The following is a 26139-nucleotide window of genomic DNA, read 5'->3' as shown; positions in this document are numbered from 1 at the left end:
TGGGGAACTACAATTCCACAGGACATCCGTGATCTACACCCTTTCACCAGCTATTCCAAAGAAAGCACAAGAGTTTCCGTTATGCACCCAAAGAAAAACAGGCTTTTGCTTCCAGACCAACTGTTTCTGCTCTGGTGTTAAGAGATGGGCATCTCCGTTTTGGCAAAGGGCTGTAGCCCAGCCTGGTGCAGCCACCACTGGCAGACACCTTCCCAGAGTGGTGGGAGCCTGATAAGTCCAAAGGTTCTGCTATCAGACCCACTCTTGCCAGTCAGAGTCAAAGGGCGAGACCACACTCAAAGAGAAGGAAACAAAAAAAAACAAGCTGTATTTTATACATATTTTCCAACAAGTAGTAAGTTTGTCCTCCAACTAAATTCATGGGATAACACACATCCACAGACTCCAACACTGCTGCTATATCCTCACGTGTAAGACAGTACAGCTTCCCATTCTATGGTCACAAGAAAGTAAGTCAGGGGGTTGGGGGAGAAATAGTACAGATCACAAGTGTAGAAAATTGAAGACAGTGTATAAAGGGTCCCAAACACAAAGTTTTCCCTGTAATGAGTTTGCTTTTTTCCATCTGCATTTAAAGGGAGCCATCCCCAACCCCCCAACCACAGGCACTCATGGTTGTGTAACAGCTCACAGTCTACCAACGACTCTAAATAAAAGGTTCTTCCTTCAAAGGGCTTTCAGGGATTGCTGGATTTTGCCTTGTTACTTTAAAACACCACTGTGCTTAATGAACTCAGACACCTCAAAGAATAAGGTTTACCACATACATTTAAAAATTGAGGAAAAGTTGTCTAAAAATATGCTTTTGAATATGACAAAATGCTCCAGCTGCTCAGTTTGGAGGAACTTGTCAGCAGAGGAGACCAAGCTAAAGCAGCTAAAGAAGAAGAACCAGCCCAGACCTTTCCCAGTGCTGCTCCCAAACTCCACTCATCTCCTTCAGGAACACTCAGTGTTTTCCAACAGCAACAATCCAGGCCTGCTGACAAGGACCCAGCATCAGATGGGCCAAACACTAAAAGGGGGACAAGGAACACATGCCAGGGCTGAGAGCAGAGGGACTGTCACAGATCAGAATCTATATACAAGCACTAATTAAAGCTTGTGTGTGCAGGGGGGAATCAGGAATCAACATGGAATCACCAACAGCGCCTCACAAGATTGTTCATGACTCCTACGTGACAACTGCAACGATGCTCTGATGTGCTGCAGAAGCTGATGGCCATGCTGGGGAAAGAAGGAAGCAGCTTTTCCTTCTGAGAGAAAGCTCTTTTGTATCATCACTCATCTCCTGTTCTCCAAAATCCACGTCGCTGTGAGGGCGAACACACCGCAAGTCCTACAGAGGCCACTGAGGCAGCAGGGCCAGCACACTCTAGAAGGTATTTTTAAGCTTGGCTGCCACAAGCACAAGAATCTCTCCAATCTTTTTCTGCCAGTTCTCTATGTCCTTGGAGACATCACACCAGAGCTCTCCGTGGCGAGGTTCAGCATTCTCACAGCGCTTCCTCACCTCTTCTTGTTGTTCCTACAGGGAAGAGAAATGACACTTTGTCCTGGTTTGTTCCAGCACAAACCCAAAATTTTAACAAATACCTCCCTGATTCAAATACCCTTCCAAAGCTTGTGTGGGGTTTTGGACCTGTTATTTTTAAAGCAATATGGAAGCCCCAGTCAAAGTTCAGAAGCAGCAACTCTCCTGCCTGGCTGAACAAACTGGCCAAGTTACAGCAGAGCAAGTTTTGGCTACAGCAGAGAAACTGCAGCAGAAACTTCCTGTGCAGTACTGCCTGCAGGAGCTCTGTCAAGTGAGAGGTCTTTCTGAAGTCAGAAGATAAACACCCCCATCATTTCAGTAATATCAGGCAGTAAAAACTGCCCTAAGAGATTAGAACAGGCTGTTCCTCTGGCTGAGCTCACGTGCAACCTGTACTTGACATTTGGGAGAAACAGCACCAGTTACACAAACCAGCATCACAATTCCAGCACAATCTCCTCCGAGCAAGGTTGAATTTTGCAGGAGAAGATGGATTTCAGAGATTTTTGCACAAACCAGCAGGACATTAGAGAGCAAAGCAGTCTGAAAGATAGCTCAGCTACTGACAGCACCTTTGAGAAGCCACCACACAGGCCTGTTCATGCTTATTCGTGACCAGGCATGACAGCCAGACTCACTCAGCCCAGCAGTGCAGCAATCCCAGGGCTGGGCAACCCCTGTGAGCCAGGGATTGCTGCTGCCCTTCCCTGTCCCCAGGCACAACTCACCTCTGTGCCATGCTGGAGCTCAAATTTGTAAAAGAATGCCCAGGCATCCCCCAGGTCCGAGTCGATCTTCACGGTCCGGTGGAACCACTCTCGGGCCTTGGTTATTTTACGCTCACTCCAGAACAGCCTGTGGGGAAAAGCAGAAGGGAGTTGACAAACAGCCTCACTTTAGAGGAAGATGCCAACCCACAAGCACTCCAGCTTAAAGGATCTATGGGTATTCCAATTCTTTGCTCTCCCAAGAAGGAAATAGCAGATTTTTAGGGATCTGCAGATCATCCTGCCACTTGGAAGAGATGAGGCCTGAAAAGAACACCCAACACTTCCTCCTCACTGGCCAGCAGTGAGGCAGGATAACTCAGGATAACAGCCCCAGGCACAGACTCTCCTGAGAGGGGAAACATTACTGAGCTCAACCTCTGCTAACTCAATTGCTTTAGTTTTGCTGTTTCAGATTTGGCACGGAAAGAGACAGGATTGCATGCCTACATCTATTCCCACTCCTCCAATTTCCTAACATTTCAAGTCAATTTTAGCATCTAACAATTAAGTAACTTCTAAAAGCTGATAATTGCCTGCTGTGTGGTCACAGCTCTCACCCACACACTCTGCTCCAGTGGAGCAGAGCTGCCTTGCCAGCCCCACTTCCCAAGGAAAGACAAGCATGGAGATTCTGTGCTCAAACCCCAGCCTGGCACCTGCCCCACTGCTGCCATTTCATCCAGGCACTGGGTGAACGCTGAGATTTCTCCCCAGTAATGAACCAGCTGAGTCAAGAGTCTTTTGGTTTCACTCCTTTGCATTAAAGAGTTCATTTGAGCCATAAGGTCTTTATCAAATCAGCCAGCGCTCATAAAGAGCTTAACCAGCCATAAAATTATACAGCTTATGTGATTGTTTTTAAGCCCTATAATACTCTTGATTGTTCCACGTTAAATAAACTGTGATTTAAAAGAGCATGAACAATGATAGCAGAGGCTTAACACCTGCAAGTAGTGGCCACTTTCTGCAATATATTTAACAAAAGTTTTTCACAGATGTGTGTAACACTCTGTACCTACAGGCAAGTCGTGATGGGAGGTGGAAGCTGTTTATGTTGGGATTAGCTGTTAAACTGCCTGAGGTTGCACCAGAAGGGGCCTGGGAGCAGCTTCTATAAAGCAAAAGTTAACATTTTTCTCACTTGCTGCTGAAGCTGAACAAGTCAGCTGCCAGGATCTGGCAGAACCCAGCATTGCAGTCACTGGAGTGTATCCTACAGTTTTCTTTGGCTTATAAAATAGAGTTGTGAAAGAATTGGGTAACTATGAGCAAAATGCCTCCTGCATTAACCTCTTCTCTCATAAAGAGAGCAAAGTAAGCTTGTTCCCATCACAGCTGCTGTGGAGCTGTTCACACATCAGAGCAGGAAGGACATGGCAAGGGCCAGTCCTGATAGAGGGTTTTCATCACTGGAGGCCTAACAACCTAATCTGGACAAGAAGACAATTCCTAGCAGATCATCTTCCCATTTCAGAGAAGCAAACTAAGGAATGGCTGGTGGTTTGCATTCTGGGAAGGACCACAAGTGAAGAACATTGATGTGGCAGAAATTCAGAAGCAGTACAGAATCTACCTCAGAATTTAAAAGAACACCTGACAGAATCTACGATAGAGAGAAAAGGTGAAAAATACACAGTCAGTCACAGAAAACTTGAAAAACAACCAGCAAAAAATGTCTCTATTTTCACAAAGCCTTAAATCATATCCTATATCACTTAATTAAGCCTAGTTCACCTGACAGCACAGTGAAATCCCTTTCAAGGGACAGAAAGAAAGCAGTCTGCAGGGTGCCAATACCCAGCACTGGCAAAGGGCTCTGTGTGAGTGTATTGTTGTCTGTGCCAGTGCCAGACCCACCAGAAGAGCCTGAGGGCAGGGCTGAGATCCCCTGCTTGGAATCAAGGGAGAGATTTGCACAGTTACTAGGAGACAGCTCGAGAGCTGTTCCTTGCTTTGGGACTTATTAAAGCTGCTGCAGCCACGATCACATGGCTGTGCTGGAGTGCAATGTTTCATCCTGGACACAGCCACACACAGACATGGATATTTTTACTGCATCAAGCACAGGAACTCACTTGGCCACAGCCAACAGGACATGTGGGTCATGTTCACACTTCTTGAGAGCATCCACACTCTTGGTCTTTCGTTGCGGTCGCGCTTCAAGGAAAATTGCCTCTGACCACAGGATTCCTTAAACAAGTCAAGTAGGAAGATTGTTTAGTGTTAGAGCTTAACCCTCCCCATCCTGCCATCAGGCCAGTGCTCCCTAACACAAGCAGCACTATTGCCCCCACCCTGGTGGTTATTCACCCCCAACCTCACCCCAGATCCCTTTTCCCACATGGATACTTCATTCAGTAGTCTGAATTTTCAGCCACTGTGTGCACCATGCTGGTCCTTCAGCCCTGGAGGTCTCTGTGCCATAATTCCTTCTGCCTTACCCAGAGCTCAGGCTTTCCACGTGAGGCACTGCAAACCCTGGAACAGGGAGGGCACATCTGCACTCCCAAATGGAAGGGTATCTATCTGTCTGAACAGGAAACTGAAGTGGCAGAAGTTCCAAAAGGTGCAAAGTACAGTCTGGGAGCAGCTTCAAGGATGCTGGACAGCACCACAGTCTTACTGATGCTGGCTCTGCACACACTGATGAAGGACAGGGGAGGTCCAGGAAAGCTGGGTTTAATCCCTAGCTCCTGTCACTGCCAAAAGCAAGGAAGGAAATATGCTCAGGGGAGCATGAAATCTGCAGTTTCTCATGTCAGGCAGCCACACCTGATCACTTCAAAGCAAAGCCTGAGAGATGGTGTCTGCCAGGACTCCTTCAGAGCACTCTCGTTTCCCATAAATGGCACCACAGGAACACACACAGGCTTTGATGACTGCAGTGACAGACTGGAGGGGAACTGTCCTCTTCTTGCTCTTTATAGATAGGATCACAAACACCATTATATTTCAATTTTACTCTTTGTACAGCCTGCCTACCTCAGCCATAAGCCATCAGGAATCAATGGACACAAACTCTTGGTTTACATGTCTGCAGGTGGCCAGTGAGCTCCTGCAGGCTTTGATTCTGGTTTGTTGAGGTTTAAGATAAAGTTGGAAGCAATTTATTTAAGAAAAACTGAGATCCTGGTGCCCATTTCCATAGCAACAGGCAGATCTGTAAAAGAGCCTGTGGTGGCAAACACTCATTTAGCATTAGGTCATTCACAAAACAAAGCAGGGTTTGGGTGGTGCTTTGGTGACCCACTCCCATGGAGAGCAGCTTGCAATGAGTTTATCATGTCAAAAAAGTCACATAATTCCCACTATTTCACTGGGACTCTGGCAGCCACCAATTAAACACCTTTCAAAGCCTACCCTGAAGGCAGGCTAAGCCAGCTTGCCCTGCAGTAAGTTATTACAATTTGTAGTTATGTGACATCTTCTCCCCAAAGATGTCAACATGTTTAAGTAATTAAATCTTCCTGCAATTCTGCCCCCAAACAGGGAAATGTTAGGCACTTTCTCCTCCTGTCCCAAAAGGCAGATGTTTCCACTGCTGGTTAGAACCAACTGGCTTACATTATATGACCCATTAGCCTTTTCTTACATGAGGTAAAATAATCAAAAAACAGGACTGAACATTTATGGTACACGATCCCATGACTACAACTGAAATCTGCTGACAGCACAAGTTATTAAGCTCACAGTGGTACAACCAGCACAGGCAAACCAGCAACTGGGAATCTCCTAAGGCCAGCTGTACTCCCAGGAGACAGGGAAAACACCATTATTTTTCCACTGAACTTCCTAACTACACTCAAGTGTCTTTCTTTAATTTTAAACCTTGGCAGACATTTAGCAGCTTCAGAGAAAAATCCATCCCTATCCAAAATGCTTTCACAGGAAATCTGGGGACAAACTGTGGACCACAGATGTAACAATATATTGGATACTGCAGAAAAATGGAACAACACAACCTGTGACCTCTCTGGTGTGAGACAGCACAAAGCAACTGTAATGATTCATAAAGACCCTCAACATTTCTTTTGCACCTCTCCAAAACACCTAATTTTGAGACCTGGCCAGAAAGGACAGCTCAGGAAAAGATGTGCCTCCATCAACTGGGTAAAACCAGCATGTTTAAGGCAGAAATGAGACCCAGCTCACCCGAATTGGGGCACTCTTGCAATGCCTTGGCCATCAGGGTGTTTGCAATGTTCTTCAGCCCAGCTCGGTACTCCAGTCGCACAGACTCCAACCTGACAGGGAAGAGACTCTGATGATATTTATGACAACATATTCACTAGGGAGAAACAAACTGTGAGTCACTGGAAACTGCAAACCTCTGCCCATATTCCGAATATGTGTAGGTGACTGACATCTTCCCATTCCTCTCCCATCTAAAAATAAACGTGACTTTTATTCTATACTGGCTCAGATCAAAAACAATCTGCAAAAGGGACTGTAACAGAAAAGAACTAGCTCTGGGTTTGCAAGCTTTGTGCACTGCAACTATCAGAAAAGAAAAAAACAGACCTCAAATCCTAAGAGTAGCTACACAAATAGCCAGGATCACCAAAGCATTTCTGCTTGGTGAAATTTCCATTCAGGGAAGTTGTTAGTCCAGAAGAAACTCCAGGATGGGCACAGTCATAAGTTCCAGGCTCAAATGGCTGAGAAGATGTGAAATAGCTGCCCTGAAGAATGCACTGAATATTTAGCCCAAATTCAGTTCATCTCCCCACAACTCACCAGAGATCTGGATTCTTTGGATTCTTCAGGCGAGACTTTTCCAAGATGGCTCTTGCTCTGGTCAACTGCCCAACTTTCTCCTCCAGCCTGGACAGCAAAAGCCACAGGGGTATGGAATGGGGGCACTTCTTCAACTGTTTTTTAAAAAAAAAAGTATGGTAATAGGTAGATCTGAGAAAAATATTACCTCTCCTATAGCAAAGAACTTCCCTCCCTGTGTCCTCCTGGAGAGTTCAGAAGAAGAGAGACGAAGTTGTCACTCAAATTTCTCTGATTATCTGACAGCACAGAAGTCAAGTTTTCTCCTCTATCCAAAACAGCCAAGTCAGCATCAAGTATGACTGAGCCACCTCAGCAGCAAAAGAAAGAACAACCTCCCTTAATTCTGTGCCCTTTCTGGAGACAGAAGGGCTCTCACATCCCCAAACCACAGCAGAGTGTGCAGGAAGTCATTATGATATCCAAACTGGCAGAAACCTGTGTCCAAATTACTTTGATGGTTGTCTGACTTTGAGCATTCATACCCAAGGACACCAATTACCATTTAAAAGAGAGAGGAGTGCTCTGCAGGTCACCTCCTTTCACTGTGTGTATCTAAAAGCTGGTGAGGAGGATTCTCTTTCAAGAGTTCTATTTTCAGTCTTTACAGCTCTCAGAGAATTACTGTGCAATGCCTTTTTCCTACCTGTGAGGACTCAGGCATACAGTAAACTCTCTCAAGCAAGAAAGTGAATTTTGCACAGGGATAAAGGGTAGGAGAAATTCTTGCTGCTTATTTCAAGGTCCTAATTTTTTTTTTACTGTTTTAACCAACTACAGAAAGAACAGAAATCATCTTTTTGGCTCTCCATTTTGATTCAAAGACAGACATCTCTCCACAGCAGAAGCACAAAGCAAACCTGGAGTAACATCCACCTTACCCCTTGATTATAAGCCTCCCGTGCTTTCTCTACCAGCTCTTTTTGTTCCTCGATTTGTCCTTTCATCATCCACAGTTTGGGGAAGTCCTCATAGTGCTTCAGAGCCTCCTCACACAGCTCCTGGGCTGCAGCAATGTTCCCAAGCACCCATTCCAACTTCACAGATTTCATGAAGACCTGGGAGCAAACCAGAGCTGTTTACCATCAACACTCACTGAAAAACCATCAGTCTGTCAAAGCAGCAGGTTCCCCTTTTCATACATTCATTAGAATGTGATTGATTGACTACACTTAGAAGTCAAATAAAAACATGAGGGTTAAATAATAGTGTGAACCAATAAAAATGAGAAAGGTAAATGCAAAAATTAACAGTGTGATCAAACTGTATTTCATTTATTGGCATAGAGTTGGCATTTGCATCAGCACAGAATCATAGAATAGTTTGGGCTGGAAGAATAATATTTGCACAAAGAGCACAACTTTAAGAGCACAACCAATTAACAAACCTGAGACTGACTTATCAGCACAGTCTGATCTCAGATCCAAGCTACCAAGACCACCTATTCCTACTTTTGGCTTCAGGCTGTAACTGTGTCCCACTCGTTACAAACTGGTACATGTATTTTTCTGCCACTCAAAACCTTCCTTTTGGCTACACAGGGAAGTCACAGCGGTGAGAAATGCATTATAGTCTCAAGGCTCTCCCACTACCCTTTCAACCCTTTGATCCTTCCCATTCCCAAACTGCCCCCACCATGACTTTGCAAGAGATGCATCAAGTCTGACACCAGAGCTCCTGCCACAGCTGCACAAGCTCCCTGGCTGACAAGAGAGGAAGAGGACAGTTTAAAATATCTAGGATGAAGCACCAGCTGAGGAGGAGGAGTAGAGGACAGAGATCAAACTAATTTTTCTTTTACTTGGACAAATTAAAATGCTTTGTATGAAGAGCTGAAAATCCACAAAGTTTATCATACCAGAGGTAACTGGAGATAAACACAAGAGGGTAACTTTAAACACCAAACCACCCCAGAGTTGTCTTTAGTACAAGCACAAGTGTGTCTTCTGTGAAAGTATTTTCTCTCTCTTTTTTCCAAGACATGCTTTTATGCAACACAAACATTATACAAACAGCTGTAAACTGGGAAATTCCTGACTTTTGCCATTTGTGTAAAAAACAGATTGAAACCCTTCACTTGATCCTAGCCCTTTTTCCCAGAATGCCATGCCTGTGTGTTGCAATCCACTGCAGAAGTGCTCAGCAAAGCGGCCACATGCCCCAAAAGGCAGTGGCAGGGAGCCACATGGCCAATCCCTAAGGCCACAGAACTGAAGGAACTCCTCCTTCCGTCCCAAATCCCCCATGGCCGAGTGGCCTGAGCCTCTCCACCCTCGCCATGTCCTCACCCTTGCTGTGGGGGCACTGCTGCGAGCCTTTGCCAGCAGCCTCCTTGCTCTTTCATACTCATTGTTCTCCGACTCGAGTTTGACGGCAGCGAGCCAGATCTCCTCGCTGTTGGGGTTGGCCTGCAAGAACACAGAGTGACAGACAAATGCACACAGTGAATCAACAGCAGATTTAATCCTCCGTTTGATCCAGATTAAAATTGAAATCAGAGCTTTGTCAATCCACAGTAGGGTTTTTTTTTTCGGTTCAAGCTCCTCCCAATCTTCTTTGACCTTTGAAGTTTATAGAAATTCTCCAAAACAGATGGGCAACACAAAGATATATGCCAGTTTGGAAGCTGGATGCTTCTCAGTTGTTGACAAGAATTAATGCTTGATCTTCTGAACTTCCAGTTTAAATACTGAAAACATCACAGGGTCTACCACAATGAGACCCTCATTTTATTACCCCCAAGCAAAGAAACTGCAGCTTGAATTCCCCACTGAGGTCTGTGAAAGCTCCTCCAATAAAAGTCATTTCAGCAGCATCCATGTCAAGAACTTTTCAAGATGGTAACAAAGATCACCAAGAACAAATTTAGGAAGTAAATATCTTTTACCTTCCACGACAGGACCTTTTTTTTTGCTATCACTGAGTTTTTAAGCCTCATTCCCAGTATTTGAACTGCTTTGCCCATCTTTCTTACAGCATTGACCAGAGAATTTTGCAATGGATTAGTGGGTTTGGTCTAAACCATAAGAAATGCAGTGACCTCATAAATTAGGGCAGACCACAACCCTTTCCCTGAGGTGACCCAAGACAAGGGAATTCTGATCCATGACTGGGGTTGGTGCAAGCCATGGTAGTAAAACTGATGGTTTGCAAACTCATATAATCACAGAACAGTGTGGGTTGAAAGGGATCTTGAAGATCATCTCATTCCAACCCCCCTGCCATGGGCAGGGATGGCACTCACTAGGTCAGGTTGCTCAGAGCCCCCATCCAACCCAGCCCTGAACACTTCCAGGGATGGGGCAGCCACAACCTCTCTGGGCAACGTGTTCCAACTCAGAACCTGGCGTGGTACTACTAAATGAGTAGTAGCACACTCTTGCTTCCAGCTTGCTGCTATTTTACAGGAGAACATTTTGTCACACAAAACAAAGAACAGCGGAAATCTCTATCACTTTGAAAGGCAGCAAGAACCAGGTGTTGACAGAAAAAGCCTTCTCTGTCTTCTTTAGTTGTCATACTTAACACCACCTGACACATCTCATAGACCCACCTGGAAAGCCAGGGCCAAAATGCTTCTGGCTGCTGGCACATCTCCTGCCAGCCACTTGGATTTGGCTCCCATGAGCCACAGCACTTCTGCTTTGGGACAGTGAGCAACAGCTCTCTGCAAAAGAGCCTCCAAGGATTCCCTGAGACAAGAAAGGGCAAGTTACAATCCCTCGAGGTACTGCCAAAGGTGAGATCTTGCACACCATTTCCACTATCACTCAATGCTATAAATATTGTTGCAAAGTCCAACGTTGTAAACCTTGATAAGTTGTTTCATAACAAGGAAAGGGTGGGGTCCTTTTTCACAAGGGTTCTGAAACCAGCTCTGCACAAACAGCTCATTGTTCAGACACCTTTGTTTGATAGACTCTGCAGAAAGAGCTGCACACTAACAGCTCCTTTCTCTTGGAAAGAGCCATTCTGCTTAACAAACCTTCATAGAAACAGACAGGAAGTGTTTCAGAATCATTAGATGAAGCTGGCTTGTTTCTGCTCTGGAAAACAGACTTTTCAGGTAGAACATGGGGCTTAAAAGGCAGCCACCACCAGGAAACATGGGAGAACATCAAAAGCAAAGGTGTATATGTGAAAGAAATAAGAAAAGCTCGAATGAGGCAGAACTCAGCATCTGCAGTCACTTCCACATTACAGCCTTGTTGGCTTTAATAAGGATGATTCCACATGTATAAGTGGCCTGCTGCAAAGACTCTTTGCTTTACTCTAAACTTTAGGCAGAAAACTTCTGACATATAAAGTTTTATGAGTAAACTTTAAAAAGAGCCTGAGCTGTGGTAGTGTAACATCAATCTTAATTCAGGATGTGATACACATCAGGATGTGATACACATTCCCAGTATGTTTAATCAGAAAATGTCAGGGATGCTTGGACAACTTCAGTGATGAAGTATTTCATCTATTAAAATTAAATAAAACACATTTTAGGTGGTTTGTATCCCCACATTTTTCTAGAAAAGCCTTCTCAAAAACAACTGTTCCTACCTTGGCTATTCAGAGCTGTTTTCACCAAGCAACCCCTACTGCCAAAAACCACTTTATGACTTCATAAAACCTAATGATGTTCTGAGCACAACAATAACAAAGAAGGTCAGACCTGCAAAGAACATCAGCAAGTTTCCACCAGCTGCACTAACTCTGCATGTGCAACAAAGCACTTCAGGGACCATCCTGTAGCCTTCCTTCCCTCCCCAGCCTCTCACCCTGGCACAAGGACAAACCCTCCAGGCAGGGGTGATGCCACACACGTACCTGGTTCCGTGGTTCTTCTCAAAGTAAGCTGCTCTCAGCCACACACTCTTCTTGCTTGGGAAAACTTGCAAGGCATAAGCATAAATTGCTCGGGCACACTCCAGAGCATTGTGAGCAACACACTGTGGGAAAACAGAACTAAGTCAGCTTAGGGGTGCAGTAGAATTGAGAGCAAGAAGGAATTATACATGCATAATTCAAGACAGAACTCAGTAACTCAGTGTAATCCATGAACTGGGGCATTATGGAGAACAGAACACTTACTATCAACATTTTAAAAGGAAGCAGGGAAGGAATTTCCAAGCATCCCTCTACAGAGCACAAGCATCCCTGGCCTTTCAGTGGGACTGACACACACAGGCCAGCTTGAAACGTTAGTAAGGCATTGGAAAGGCTCTCATGTTTGCACTTCATTTTGTTATTTCACAGGCAAAACCCAAAGCACCACAGAATGTGCCCCCCACTGCTTGGAGCCCAATTCAAGGCCAGTGAAGTGGGACATTTCTCATGCTGAAATATGATTTAGTTTTTAGCACATGTTCAAACTATTCCCCTAAAGCAAAGAAAGGCTGGTAAAAGTTTTACCCACTCCCAGTCTTACATTAACTCTTGAGCTACAATGTTTAGGTCTAAAACTAAGCTTCAAGCTTCTTTACCCAGACCTCAATCTCTGTTGATGTCACACACACACGAAAAATCCACACTAAAATCAGCAATCAATCTATCCCAATGTCAACCTTTTGGTTAGTAAAAATTCAAATCTGAATAGAATTCTGTAATCCAATAACCTCCCAAGGCACAGACTGACCAAAGGCAGGCAGGTGGTGTGGGAAGCACATCCACTTTCACTGACAAAGCCATTTCCCAGGCTCCAGTTCAATTTTCTCTAATTAAGAAACACAAACCCCCAGCAAAAAGCAGCACCAGAGCTGGACATACACTGTCTGCATCTTCCATCCAGGTATGTTTCCGATCCTCTTCCTCAATCCCAATCCCAATCACAGCGCGCATGATCGCCTGGCACGTGGCCACACTCCCAGCTTTGTCACATTCCTCAGCATCCTAGAAAGAAGAGCAAAACTCTGCTTGTTTTAAAAACTCACCACAAGAAGTTACACTCTGCAGTGGCAACTCCTTGTGCACAAACACGGAGACACTGAGAGTCAATGCCCCAGCACAAATGTCTCATTACTGGAACACATCTGGACACTCAGGAGGAACCTGCACCCACGAGGAAGGGGCTGGAGTTGTACAGAGTCATTCAGAACTTGGTTCAGAAACAGAGCATGTCAACTACATCCATTGAAAAGGAGTAAGTGTGACATTATGTGACCTTTCCAGCTCCAAAAGTCACTTCTAAACTCCACAACCCTGGGCCAAGCCAAGAAAGGACCTGGCCAATAAAAAAATGCAGTAATTTCACAAGGAAGTATTTTAATATCAAAACTACTGACCTTCTTTCAGCTTTGAGATAATTCTTAAGTTTCAATAAAGGCTAAGCAGTAAGTTAATTAAAATTAATATCCCCTCAACCACTGTTAAATCAAAGGTGAAAAGGCTCTCTCAACAGAGCATGTATGGGAAAGTGGAGTCTCCTGACACACAAAGCTTTCAGAAAGCCAAGCACATCTTGCTTAAACTTGTTGAAAAGACCTCTGATCAGATAACAGAAATGAACAGTTCTAGTACTGAGAAGGAACTTGAGAAGACAATGATGTGCTGGTGTAGTTTTTTTTAAGAGAAGTTGAAATTAACCTTTATTTTACTGCTGTAAAGAAAGTCAAAATTCTTTTATGTGCTAACAAGGATATCTGTTTAATATTAATATCAATGCTTTTAAGCAGTGTGCCAAGAAGATTTTGCTGCCTTGACCCACTGTAAGTGATTTCAGTAGGAAACTGCTTAAAAGACTTAAGCTCAAGTTTATATTCAGGATGAAAGAGGTTCAGTACAGGAGTATCAGAATTATTTCCCACATACTGGAAATGCAGTATTCATATTGATTTCTCACAACACTATCTGACAAAGACTTCTGGGGTAAATACCTTTTTAAGCCAAAAGAGACATATGCAAAAGAAACATAAATCCTCTACTGGAGGCTTTAAGCCTCTGTCCTACTTAAGGCAGCAGCTGCTTCAACTTGAAGCTGCTTATCTTCCCAGACAGAAGTAAACTAGACATTTCTCAACAAAACACATATGATATTACCCCAAGGTATCACTTATGGCCTTGACCCTATTCAGCTTTTTATTCTAATCTCTTGTATCTTCACAGGGATCTGCACTGATAAGCCAGGTGCAAAATTCCTCTGCCCCACAACACCCACCATCAGCAACCTCCAAAACAGAACACGAAGAGTTCACCTGTGTCTTCAAGGCCGAGCACATACCTGTATCCACTGCTCCCTGTTGATTTCCACACCATTAGCCCTAAGAGATGTGATGGCTCTGTCAATGATTTTCTCCACCATCTGGGTGTTTCCATTGGCTTCCTCCAGTTTGGCAGCAGTAATCCAGATGTGACGATCCGTCGGAATATTCTCCCGGGCTTTGTTAAGGACCTTACGAGCATTCTCGTATGTCTCCAGCCTTGCCAGGGCCAGCCACAGCTGGGGAGCAACAAAAGATGCACTTGAGATGAGAACAAGGAGATGACAAGGCTGCTGTATGGCAGTGTCAGCCCACAGAGATAAGCAGCTTCACGCTGTTTGCTACTGGTTGGCAACAGTCCTCAAGTGCTACAAGCAGGCTATGGAATACCAATGGGGGAGAGTAGAAACAGGCTACTGGTGCTCTTAAAGCTCAGTCCTGATCACCCCTAGATATCATCTCCATCTGCTGGGCTGCTGCACTCCTGTTTTGTGTTCACATCACCTCTCGAACAGCTGAATTTAACACTCTGGTTCAGCACTTCAGATTCCCCAGGCTACACGTCTGCTGTTTAACAACTGCAGAGGCTTCACACATGAATGTGAACATGGCTCAGTGCCCACTGCAGGCACAGCTGCCATGACTAACCTAACAATTACACAGGAAAATGAGGCATGTAATGCCCACCAGACAATTAACTCTGGAGAAAAAAAGCACAGTCCTCTCCTTGTCACATCTCTCCCACTCTGACATGAAGTATGTGGTAGAAAACCTTGTGTGTGTGGAGAAGCACCGTGCTCACATTGCCCTTTGTTTGCAAAGCTCCAGTGTCAGCCCCCAGTGGTGTGCAGGGGTTCTTTATTTCACTTTTTAAAACTCACTTCAACACTGGTGGGACAGCACTCCACAGCCCTGCTCAGCATGATCCTGGCATCCTCAGGCTCCTCCAGCTCCACGGCTGCTTTCCACAAACGCACCGAGTTTGGAACGTGCTCAAGGGCTGGAGAGGCAAAACAATTATGTCAGTCACGATAATGCAGTTTAGCAAAGAGAACTGTGTTTTTAAAGATGATACACTAAAGAGTTTGTCCTATTACAGATGGAATTTCCTGAGAGAGAAAAGGGAAGGAATTTTACTTATATTGGCTCTTGCTTCAACAATGAGAATTTAAAAATCAGAAAATAAAACACTTAATCATTTTAACTGGAAACAGGTTTTGGAAAGCCAAGGGCTTTTTTGCTGTACAAGCTGTAATTGCATCCTCCTCAGTAAAACACCTGGCTGAACAAAGCCTCCAGCCTCAGCAAATGAGCATGTGAGGATCTTCAAAATGGGATCTTCAAAATCAGGCAGCTTAACATGCTGGCTCTGCCTTCATAAAAAAGAAGCATCTTCAACACTAACTAATAACACAACCTCATTTCCAAGATGTTGAAAACATCCCTTCACAATTTAGTTTTCCTGCAAGGATCTCCTGACAGCTTAATGGACCCCAGCTCATCTTCCCCAAAATTATCCTGATGCAAGAATCAAACAGGGATGCATAAAAGCTTACAGGCACTGCTGACATGAACACCCTAAGCCACGAGTACAAAGTGTGCTTCCAGCAATCCAGTATCAACCCCATCTAATTAGGATTCTTTCAGGCTTCCTCAATCTTGTCCAAGGGTTAGCTACTGCTGGTAGAACTGCATTCCCTGCAGCCTGTCCTACATGGGCTATCTGAAACATTAAACCTCAAACAACAACTTTGCTCAGCCCATCCCTTTCCACTCTTATACCTCAAAGAGAGATGGAGAAACCAAAGGGTTTTTTTTAGCCTTTTGCCACTAAAACTTGCACCCCAGACCAGCTGCATTGCAGCATTAGTTTCCTGCTTCCATGGTGACTGTACACAAATGTGCCATAGCAACAGAGCACTGAGCACATCCTTCTTCAGTAAGGCAAGCACAATCTCAAGGACACAAAAATGGGTGGGAAAAGGCATTTAAACATACTTTGAAACTACCTGGGCTTCCAGGCAAGGCTGTTCCTTGAAGCATTGCTGCAAAGGCAGAGGCAACACTGCTGAGCCTCAGCTCAGAGCACATCCCAACTCTACACAAACAGAGATTTACAAGCAGCATGCACTGAGGATTCAGGCATTAACCATTTGTCTCACACTCTGCACCAGCAGGAGATTCTGCTGAAGAACTGAAGTGAATATTGTCAGCCTGCAAGAGCTGAAAGCATCACTCTGCAGAACAGAACATGTTTTCATAAATACAGCATTCGATTTTTAGACCTCAAGATGCATTTTAACCACTCAGCTTGCTGGCTCTCCAGTCAGATTGAGGCTTTAAAAACTCCAGAGGTTCTGCTGGATGGGAGGAATGCAGCAAGGAGAAACACGTTATGAAAGATCACATTTCAGTGACATTACTTGGCACTCAGGCTTTTTTATTTTAGGAGAAATAATGGGTTATACTGCCACTTATTTAAGGCTGAATATACCAACAGCTCCAAGCTCCCTATTACTGATGTTCCTCAGGCAGAAGAGCACTGTGAAACTGTTAACAGGCAGAAACTGTGAAAAGAATGATAAATCCTGTTCCATTCCACTAACAGCTTTGTATCAGAGATTAAGTAGGTGGCTCCAAAAACTGAAACAAGATGTTTTTCTCCTCACAAATACCATGTCTGAAGCAAAGCTTGGTACTTAGTGGGCAAGTCACTGCTCTCACACAAGATGCTCCCCTGACTCAGCTGGACTCACATGTCTATTTCTGCTCCTGTAAAAGTGTTTTTCTGTTCAGCATCTATGACTGTTCCTGAGAAGGACACAGATCATCAGAGCAGTGGCACTTCACAGTACATTGCACTGCTGAGCCAATGGAAATTCAAAAAGCTACTGAATAGTTAATATCTGAACTCTTACAACTTCAAACCCAGGAACCTTGAAGTGCCTTTCATTCACAGGTAGTAAAAGGTCATTTCACCAGAGATGGACAGTTCTACATGCAATAAGAAGTAGGAGGCAATTAATTCTTCCTTTGAAGCCAAGCCAATCAATATTGTGGACTGCTTTGCAATGATTTAGTAAATGTATTAAATCCAGACCCTTTTCACTGTCAAGATTCAGTCAGGAAATGCAACTGATAGAATTCCACAGTCATGAAGGATCTAATCTCTATTGATACTGTCACAGCTACTTGAAGTAATCAAAGAATCCATTCTATAAACCCACAAGGAAGATGTGGGTTTAGGACAACACAACAAACTGCTGTTAAAGAGATCATTGTTTGGAAAGACAGTAATTCCACAAAAGAGAAGAACTTCCACGTTCAATGCAACAAGATGGAAAGTTTCAGGTAGGCACCACAGAGAAAGGCTGCTAGTCAGGCACACAGAACTTGCTACACTAAAGCAAAGCCTCCAACCCATCAGGCTCAGCAATACAAGAAACACAAGGCCTCTAAAGCTCCTCCACCAGGAACCACTGTGGTCTCTAACAAGCTACAAGCAAGCTGGAACTCCAAGTCCCCTATCTTTTCAAAAAAAGTATCACAAGGTGACAGCCAAAGCACCCTTTTCTCCCAAGAGCATCATCTTTTAATTGCTTTCATCTACTTATCTAACTTTGCTCGAGCTGGAATTGATTTTGGTATGTGAAATGTCATTTTGGAATTGTTCAGAAACAACAGCTTTCTGCTAAAGGATGTTTTACAAACCTCTACTCTGATCCAACAGCAGCAAGTCCCACCATTAAGGAACACATTAGCAACTGTATTTCCCCCAAGGAAGCAAAAGCAGCACTTAAACCTATGGACACATCTTGAACAACTTACAATGCAATACAAACCATGCAATGCTCAGGCTTCATTCCCTGACCCCCCAGGAGCTCTCACCTTTCCTAAGGACACGTTTCTTGGCACGGATATCCGTCTCCAGCTCTGCTGCTCTGATATAGATCCGCACAGACTGGGGAAGGTGGCGCACAGCCTGGGCCACAACAGCCTTGGCTGTATCCCCAGGCTGAAGCCGAGCAGCTTCTAACCAAACATCTTCACTCTGTGGGGAAAAACAACCAATCTCCCTTTACATCAAAACAAGGACACAAACTCAGAGCTTCTGGCTAAACAAGTGTTTTGTAACACTGCAGACAGTGAGGTTGTATCAGATACAGCCTGAATCAAGCTTAACAGAGGTTCTGCTGCTCACTAACCACAACCTTTTCCTAATACCCTGCAAGGACCCACAGGGAAGAAAAGAAATTCTGACCTTGGGGCACATCTCTGTCCCTTTCATGATGAGGTTTCGAGCCACCTGGAGTTTGCCAGTGACCTCCTCCAGCCGGGCTGACGCAATCCAGGCTGGTGGATGGTGAGGATTGGTCTCTCGGACAGACTTCAGGAGCAAACGGGCTTTCTTGATGTCACTGAAGGAGGAGGAAAGACAGGCAGGCAAATCTTCAGCACACTATGGAGCAATTCTCCTGAACCAGTAAGTGCTTCACAGGCAGCTCTTCACAGGCACACTCACATGCACAGGAACTGTGACCCCAAATGTTTCCACACTGGTGACACAAATTACATTCTACCAAAACAAGCTTCCAAATACACATCAACACAGCCAGATCACAGTGAAAATTCATCAAGTACTTAAGCAAGATTTTTGGGAATTACAGCTGGGCATTTGCAGTTGGAAGCTGACAAGCCCAAGTGTTGAGGTAAGTCAAGAATTAGCATCAACATTTGCACGTATCACTTTGACTTAAATGGCAATTCTTTATGAAACACACGTCAGACTTCAGGTTAAAGAGGTTTTCAGAGGTTGTCAATCAAGCCTAAATTAGCAGCACACAGGTACAATTAACCAGGTTATTTCCTTGCTGGCAGGCAGCCACACACTGCCATCATTCTGACATGGAAATAGGGATAGAATGGAAACAACCCCCACAGCTGATGCATCCAGGTCAGACTCTAAATACCTCAGCTGAAAGACTATACCAGATCTCATGTTAAAAGAATTCATCCCAAAAAACTCACCTGGCATCTCTTACAAATTAAATGCCAGCTGAAAGCACCCGCTCAGAAAGATTTCCATTTACATGCAGGATCACTGCCACCACTAAGAGGATAAACCTGTTAATCCTTCTTAAACTTACTTGATATCTCCTCCATGTGTGGGAATCATCGAATTCAAGTCTGTCAAATATCCTTTTGGATCCACCACAGTCTGGCCACTCACAGAGTCCGACACCTGGGGAAAGGCAAGTCAGAGCTACTGAAATGGCCACTCACAGCCCCACACAATAAACACTGGAAAAGACCCTGCAGCTGTACAGGAATCCCAGATAGTCATCTGTTCCCAAAAGAAAGGAAGGAGGAAAACACAAACCCTTGCTTATTAGCTTTTTCCCCACTTCTAAAACACAGAACTTCAACGTTAAAAATTTTCTGAAAATCCAGACAAGTAGCTCAGTGACAGAGTCACCAAAAGGTCTGCCAGCTAAAGCCCTTCTTTTCAGACTGGAAAATCAATGAAAAAGAACAGAAGTCAGCAATTTAAAGTACTACTTTTCAGCAGCTTGTCCTGCTTCCCTTAACAGAACAAAGGAGATGCTTCCTCAGTAACACCACCTGTGCTGTTTGCCTTAGGTCAACCTCTGGTATAACCAGGCAATCTGTTTCTTCCATAATGACCAAGAATTCCAGGGAAAAACTGTTATTTCTAAGGAAATTCTATTTGTGCTGAGGTTTGGGGAGGAGGTATGCAAAATTATTTCACAGTTCACCTGTTCTTGGGTCTTCTAAAACCCAAGAGAATGAAAGACTTTTCTAAAACCAGAGCTTAAATAGCAGCACATCAATCCCAGCTATACCTGTGACAGATCCTGCCTTCCCACATCCTTACCTGGCTTAGCCTCATATCCATCAAGGTGTTCCTGGCTTGGCCAATCTTCCTCATATCCAATTCACCTGTCCCAGGTGTCATTAAGCCTGGTGTCATTCCTCCTGGGTATGGAGTATTCAGACCCCCTGGATAAGGAGTATTCAATCCACCAAATTGCTAAAAACAAGAGTGAGAAATTAATTCCTAAAACCTCCTGTGAGATTTAAAAAATAATTCAGGTTATTGGCTGATCTCTTCCCCAGCAGCTGCAGGATGGAGATGCCAAACCTCCACAGGAACTTCTGAAATGGCTTTCCTGGATCACAAAACATTTCTCATAAAGGATTTGCAAATCTGTAGGTGATTACTCAAGTCTAGTCAGGTCACTGAAATAAGTAACAAGTGAAAAATTCAAGCACAGGCATCTAAACCTGGTACATTTTAACAAGACTATCCCATGGACATCAAGGAACCAGTCCAGGTCCAGTCAGCTGCTCTTGTAACTCTATGACCACAGGAGCAACAAGCTAAATTATTTACGTTTCAAGTAATTCAATTATTTTGCAAGGTAAGTGATTTTTTACACCATTGTTTCAGGGCTGAGCAAACCATTAGGTGAAATCAAACTTTATTTTCTGTTCCATGTTGTTAGAAGAGATGGTGGTTATGCTCACCAAAACTCCCTATCTATCACCATTCTACAGCCAGAGCATAGAAAATAAACACTTTCTTTTGAACTTTTCATTTTCAGCCCCAAATCAGGCTCTCTCTGCCCATCCTCACATCTCCTCTGGCAATGACTGTGCACTGAAATGCTCCAGCAAGCAAAGGAGTTCAACATCCAGAATCCCTCTGACAGACTCACAAACCACAGCGAGTTTTTTGGTTTGCAACAGCCCAGTTTAACACTCGCCTCTGCTTTAAAGCTTCCCACAGCTCCCTGGGCTTTGCTGGGTACTCACAGTCTGCCGTGGGTCCACAGTGGTGTGGTTCTCCCCAGACTGTAAGTGCTTGGCAAAGAAGCTGTCGGGGACCGGCGTCAGCTTCTCATACCGGGGGTTCCTCTGCCGCTTGTTCCGGGCATCCCCAACCTCTGGAATGCTCAGCCACTCCTCTTCTGTAACCTCTGCTAATTTCCGCTGTTCAAACAGGACTTGTCATCAGTATTTGCTGGAGAAATTTCTTTTTAACTGCTCTAACTCCTTAATAGATTTATTTTCTTGAAATAATTCTTCAAGATCAATTAAACACTTAAAGGTCAGATTTTTTTCTAATCCAATGTACAAAAGAATTAGATGCATTTAATTAGAATTTGGTCTTAGTCCAGACTGAGATTCCAAATCAATTCTGTTATTAAATTCAGTGCTACAAGCACTCAGATTAAACCACTCAATGCTGCAGGCACAAGGATTATTACTAATCATCTGACAACAGCTTAACAATACATTTAAAAGAAGATTTAGAGGCAGGAGATCCTGCCCAGCGACTCCTCCAATGCCAACAAGTTATCAGTCCCTCAAAGACAGAACTGTAACACCTTCAATAAAGCAAAAAACAAAAGCCCAGTATAAAAACTTGAAAGAACTTCACTACCCTTTGTATTGACAGGAAGAGAAATTAATTCCAACATAAATTAATTCTATTAATAAATTAATAACAAAGTATTTGTTTGCCAACTCACAAAATCTGAGCAAAGAAACACACACACACAAAAGAACAAACAGCCACCTCTCATATCTCAGAAAAAGGCACATTTCAGGCATTTTTTGTCCTTACTTTCAGGTCTGAGAACTGCTGCTGAATTTTGGGTCGTTCCATACGGTATTTTTCTATTTCCTCTTTTTCTCGTTGTTCCCTTGGGAAAAGGAGCACTGAGGTTAAGCTCAAAGTAACACTTGGCAAGTCTTTCATCAAAGTCTTGCTAATACAGAAAAATGTGTCTGATCAGAGTTAAGGTATAAAAAAAGGCATTTTTTCCAAGCTGTGATTATCAACACTGTGTCAGATGCCTCATCAAATAAGACAATATTAAAGTGTAAAAACAGACATCTCCAACCAAGTGAAATTTAGTTTTTAATCTCCTCTTCCCTACAGACCAGGCAGTGAGTTTAACAAGTGTCACCTGCTGTTCACAAGGCACCTGCACCACATTTCTCCTTTAACAATTCCCAGGGCACTGTACAGCTTGTGAAATGCCCAAACCAGTCACTCAGCATAACCCCACACCATCTTAATGAACTACAGTGACTCTTAATTACCTACAGTGACCCTTAATGAACTACAGTGACTCTTCATTACCTACAGTGAAGTAATTCAACCACATCCACTCTCAAAGCAACTCATCCAAAATACCCATGGTCCTTAATTAACCAGAGAGCACACCATGCCAGGACTGTCATCATCCCACCTTCTCTCCTTCCTGCGTTCATCCATCCTCTTGTCCAAAGCTGCATAAATTGCATCTGCTTCCTCATCATCCTTTTCGTAGGGACCACTGGAGAACAGGCTCCCAGCATAGCCATTGAACTGGGAATTTGGAGAAAGAGAGAAAAAAGAAGGGAAAACAGGCAGTTTAAAGCTCCTGTTATGCTCCTGCTGCAGCCAACAGCCACCCAGAGCACCACAAATGCACGAGCAGGCTATTTCTGACAGCCTTGCCTCAGACTGACACAGCCCTAAATAAAAGCTAAAGAAAGTTCTTCCACCACCCCAAGTGCTTTTTCTCCCACACCATTTGAAGCAAAACTGCCTCAAAATTGCTTCTCTTTCAAAATTGCTACTCTTTCAAAACAGCTTCTCTTTCCAAATTGCTTCTATTAAGCAATAAATAAGATCCCAGGATAGCAAAGCCATTTTCTTCCATTAACCATTTTTATTTTTTAAGCCAGTGAAAGCAAACAGGAAAATATCACAATATTCAACTAACCAAGGAGGGATTTAATCACAGGAGACTACCCAGGTCACATAAGGACAAATGAATCATCTGAGTTGAAAAAGACTTCCAAGATCATCAAGTCCAACCTTGTCAAAGTGCAAAAGTTTAAATTTCATTGGTGGACAAAACAAAAAAAATCACCTGAAATAATTGGACTGATTTTTATTTATGAGACTTTTATTTATGGGCCTTTTCTCAGGGCTCTTTAGATCATTAGATTGATAAAATCAGTATAAATTATACAGAAAATTTATATTATATATTTATATAATGTTTAAAAATATATATTTATAAATATATTTTATATAAATATATACTTTATATAAATATATATTTATAAATATATTTTGCATAAATATATTTTATATAAATTACATATTTATAAATATACTTTATATATCAATTCTAGATTTATAAATATATTTTATATAAATTATATATTTATAAATATACTTTATATATATTTATATAGAATATATTTATTAATATACTTTATGTAGATATATTTTATAAAAATTATATATTTACAAATATATTTTATATAAATATTTAACATAAATTACATATTTACAAACATATTTTATATAAATATTTTATATAAATTTTATATTTACAAATATATGTTATATAAATATTTTATATAAATTTTATATTTACAAATACATTTTATATAAATATTTTATATAAATTACATATATACAAATATGTTTTATCTAAATATTTTATATAAATTATAAATTTAGAAATATATTTTATACAAATATATTTTATATATATAATTTTATATATTTATATATATTTATATATATTTATATTTATATAATATATAAAATACTTATGATTTCCGTATTATCTATATATAAAATATATACTATAAATTATATAAAAACTCTCTATCTGTATAGAAAATTAAATCACAATACATGGGCCAAGGCCACAACAAAGCCCTGCAAGCACCATCCGTGGTGTACACTGAGATCTCAATAAATAAACAAGAAAAAAGGAAATGCCGCCTGCAAACTGCAGCAAACTCTGGCCTTGAAGCCTCAATTAAGAGCAGGGATCAAAACAAGAGAGCTCAGGGACCCCTCTCCCTCTTGGGGAAAAACACCCGCGGGATAATGAGCTCGTTACCTCATCGTAATTGGTGTCGTTCAGGTCCTCGTCGTCGTCATCCGCCGTCTGGTTCTTCTTCATCTGGTCCCCCACGGTCCTCTTGCCCGGGGGGGCGTGCCGGTCATCCACGGGGTCGTTGGCATCGCGGGCAGGGCCGATGTCGGAGCGGGTGGTGAACCCGGTGGCTCTGTGGGGATAAAGCAGAGCTGTTTCTGTCACTGCCACCCCAGCCTGTCACAGACATCGCTTGGAACAGGCAAAATAAAATATCGTTCTTTTGTCAGAACAGGCTCAGCCACTCCCTGTGCCCAGAGGTCGTAAAGGGGGAACAATGTCCTGAGGATCATGGTCTGGGTTGGAAGGGACCTCGGAGCTCAGCCCCTTCCATGGGCAGGGACACCTGTCCCTAGACAGGTCCAAGCCCCGTCCAGCCTGGCCTTGAACACCTCCATGGATGGGGCAGCCACCGCTTCTCCGGGCAACCTTTTATAGGGAGAACTTTATCCACAAGGGCTCTGCAACCGCCCGGCTCGCTGCTCTGCCATCCTGCCCCTTCTGAACGGTGTGTCCGGGTGGGACACAGCGAGCAGCTGCCCCTGCGGGCTGCCGGGCACGCCGGGGTGCGGGTCGGGGTGCGGGTCGGGGTGCGGGTCGGGGTGCGGGTCTGGGGCCGCTCGGGCTCCCCCGGGGCAGCAGCTCCCGGGTACAGCCGGCAGGACCTCCCCGGGTACGGGCACAAACAAACCGGGGGGTGGGATGGACAAACACAACTCATCCCCAGCAAAGGCCCCCCCAAAGGTGGTCCGGGCCCCCCCAAACCCCCGCACTGCTCCTGCACAAACGCCCCCGGGTTTATGATTTTTCAGAGGGTCCCACGTACGCAGCCACCGAACCGGAGGGGCACAATCCCCTCCCTGCCAGCGGCCTCTGGGGCACCCGCGGCCTGATCCCCGGGGCCAGGCTCGCTCTGAAACGCAAACCCGCCCACCCAAAGAGCCAACGCGAAACACTCCGCGGGGACAACCCTGAAAAGCTGCGCAGGCCGCGCAGGGCCGGGGAAGGTCCAGGGGGGGCCCAGGCGGCGACTCACCCGCGGCCCAGCCCCGGCACGTAGCCCAGGGGCGCGGGCATGCCCAGGAACGGCTTCTTCTTCTTGTTCATGGTGCCGGTGCCGGGGCCACAGAGACGAGAGCGCAGCGAGGCCGCGGCACAGAACCGGGAGGCGGCGGCGGCGGAAGCGGCGAAGGAAACGGCAGCGAGAGCAGGCGGTGCCACCCGTGAGGGCAGAGCGGCACTTCCGCTCCCGTGCAGGAGCAGCGCGCCCCCTGGCGGCTGGGCGGTCCCAAGCCTTGGTGAGGATCAAAGGGATGGGAATGATGGGGATGGATAAGGATGGGGGGGATGGAGATGGGGATGGATAAGGATGGGGGTGATGGGTGTGATGGAGATGGAGGTGATGGAGATGGGGATGATGGAGATGGGAATGATAAGGATGGGGATGATGGAGATGGGGATGATGGAGATGGGGATGATGGAGATGGGGATTATAAGGATGGGGATGATGGAGATGGGGATGATAAGGATGGGGATGATGGAGATGGGGATGATAAGGATGGGGATGATGGAGATGGGGATGATAAGGATGGGGATGATAAGGATGGGGATGATAAGGATGGGGATGATGGAGATGGGGATGATAAGGATGGGGATGATGGAGATGGGGATGATGGAGATGGGGATGATGGAGATGGGAATGATAAGGATGGGGATGATGGAGATGGGGATGATGGAGATGGGGATGATGGAGATGGGGATGATGGAGATGGGAATGATAAGGATGGGGATGATGGAGATGGGGATGATGGAGATGGGGATGATGGAGATGGATGGTGTGGGTGAAGGTGATGGAGATGGGGATGGAT

The 26139-nt window shown here is 44.2% G+C and overlaps 1 protein-coding gene across 1 annotated transcript; it reads right to left on the bottom strand.

The window, feature by feature from the left end:
- Positions 1–301: 301 nt before the first annotated feature.
- PRPF6 (pre-mRNA processing factor 6) lies at positions 302–25480 on the bottom strand. The gene is made up of 21 exons (XM_071572741.1): positions 25308–25480; positions 24236–24404; positions 22574–22692; positions 21943–22021; positions 21129–21305; positions 20188–20343; positions 19439–19533; positions 18553–18709; positions 18180–18342; positions 15173–15291; positions 14312–14530; positions 12862–12984; positions 11923–12044; positions 10658–10796; positions 9393–9512; positions 7986–8162; positions 7066–7199; positions 6481–6572; positions 4404–4518; positions 2287–2413; positions 302–1549 (listed from the first exon to the last, which is right to left on the bottom strand). Exons 1-21 carry the CDS (start codon positions 25376–25378, stop codon positions 1397–1399), a joined length of 2826 nt encoding a protein of 941 aa, XP_071428842.1. The 5' UTR covers positions 25379–25480; the 3' UTR covers positions 302–1396.
- Between the last annotated feature and the right edge of the window lie 659 nt (positions 25481–26139).

The sequence above is a fragment of the Pithys albifrons genome, chromosome 18, assembly GCF_047495875.1.
Source record: "Pithys albifrons albifrons isolate INPA30051 chromosome 18, PitAlb_v1, whole genome shotgun sequence".
Classification (NCBI taxonomy): Eukaryota; Metazoa; Chordata; class Aves; order Passeriformes; family Thamnophilidae; genus Pithys; species Pithys albifrons.
The sequence above is the reverse complement of the archived record's forward strand: the minus strand, read 5'-3'. Positions and strand labels throughout refer to the sequence as shown.

Excerpts from the sequence above, each read along its gene's own strand:
- PRPF6 (XM_071572741.1), bottom strand. The coding sequence starts at position 25,378 with ATGAACAAGAAGAAGAAGCCGTTCCTGGGCATGCCCGCGCCCCTGGGC. Across the intron at positions 19,534-20,187 it reads TGGATATGAGGCTAAGCCAG|GTGTCGGACTCTGTGAGTGG; the intron begins GTAAGGATGTGG and ends GCCTTTCCCCAG. Across the intron at positions 7,200-7,985 it reads GGGAGGCTTATAATCAAGGG|TTGAAGAAGTGCCCCCATTC; the intron begins GTAAGGTGGATG and ends TTTAAAAAACAG.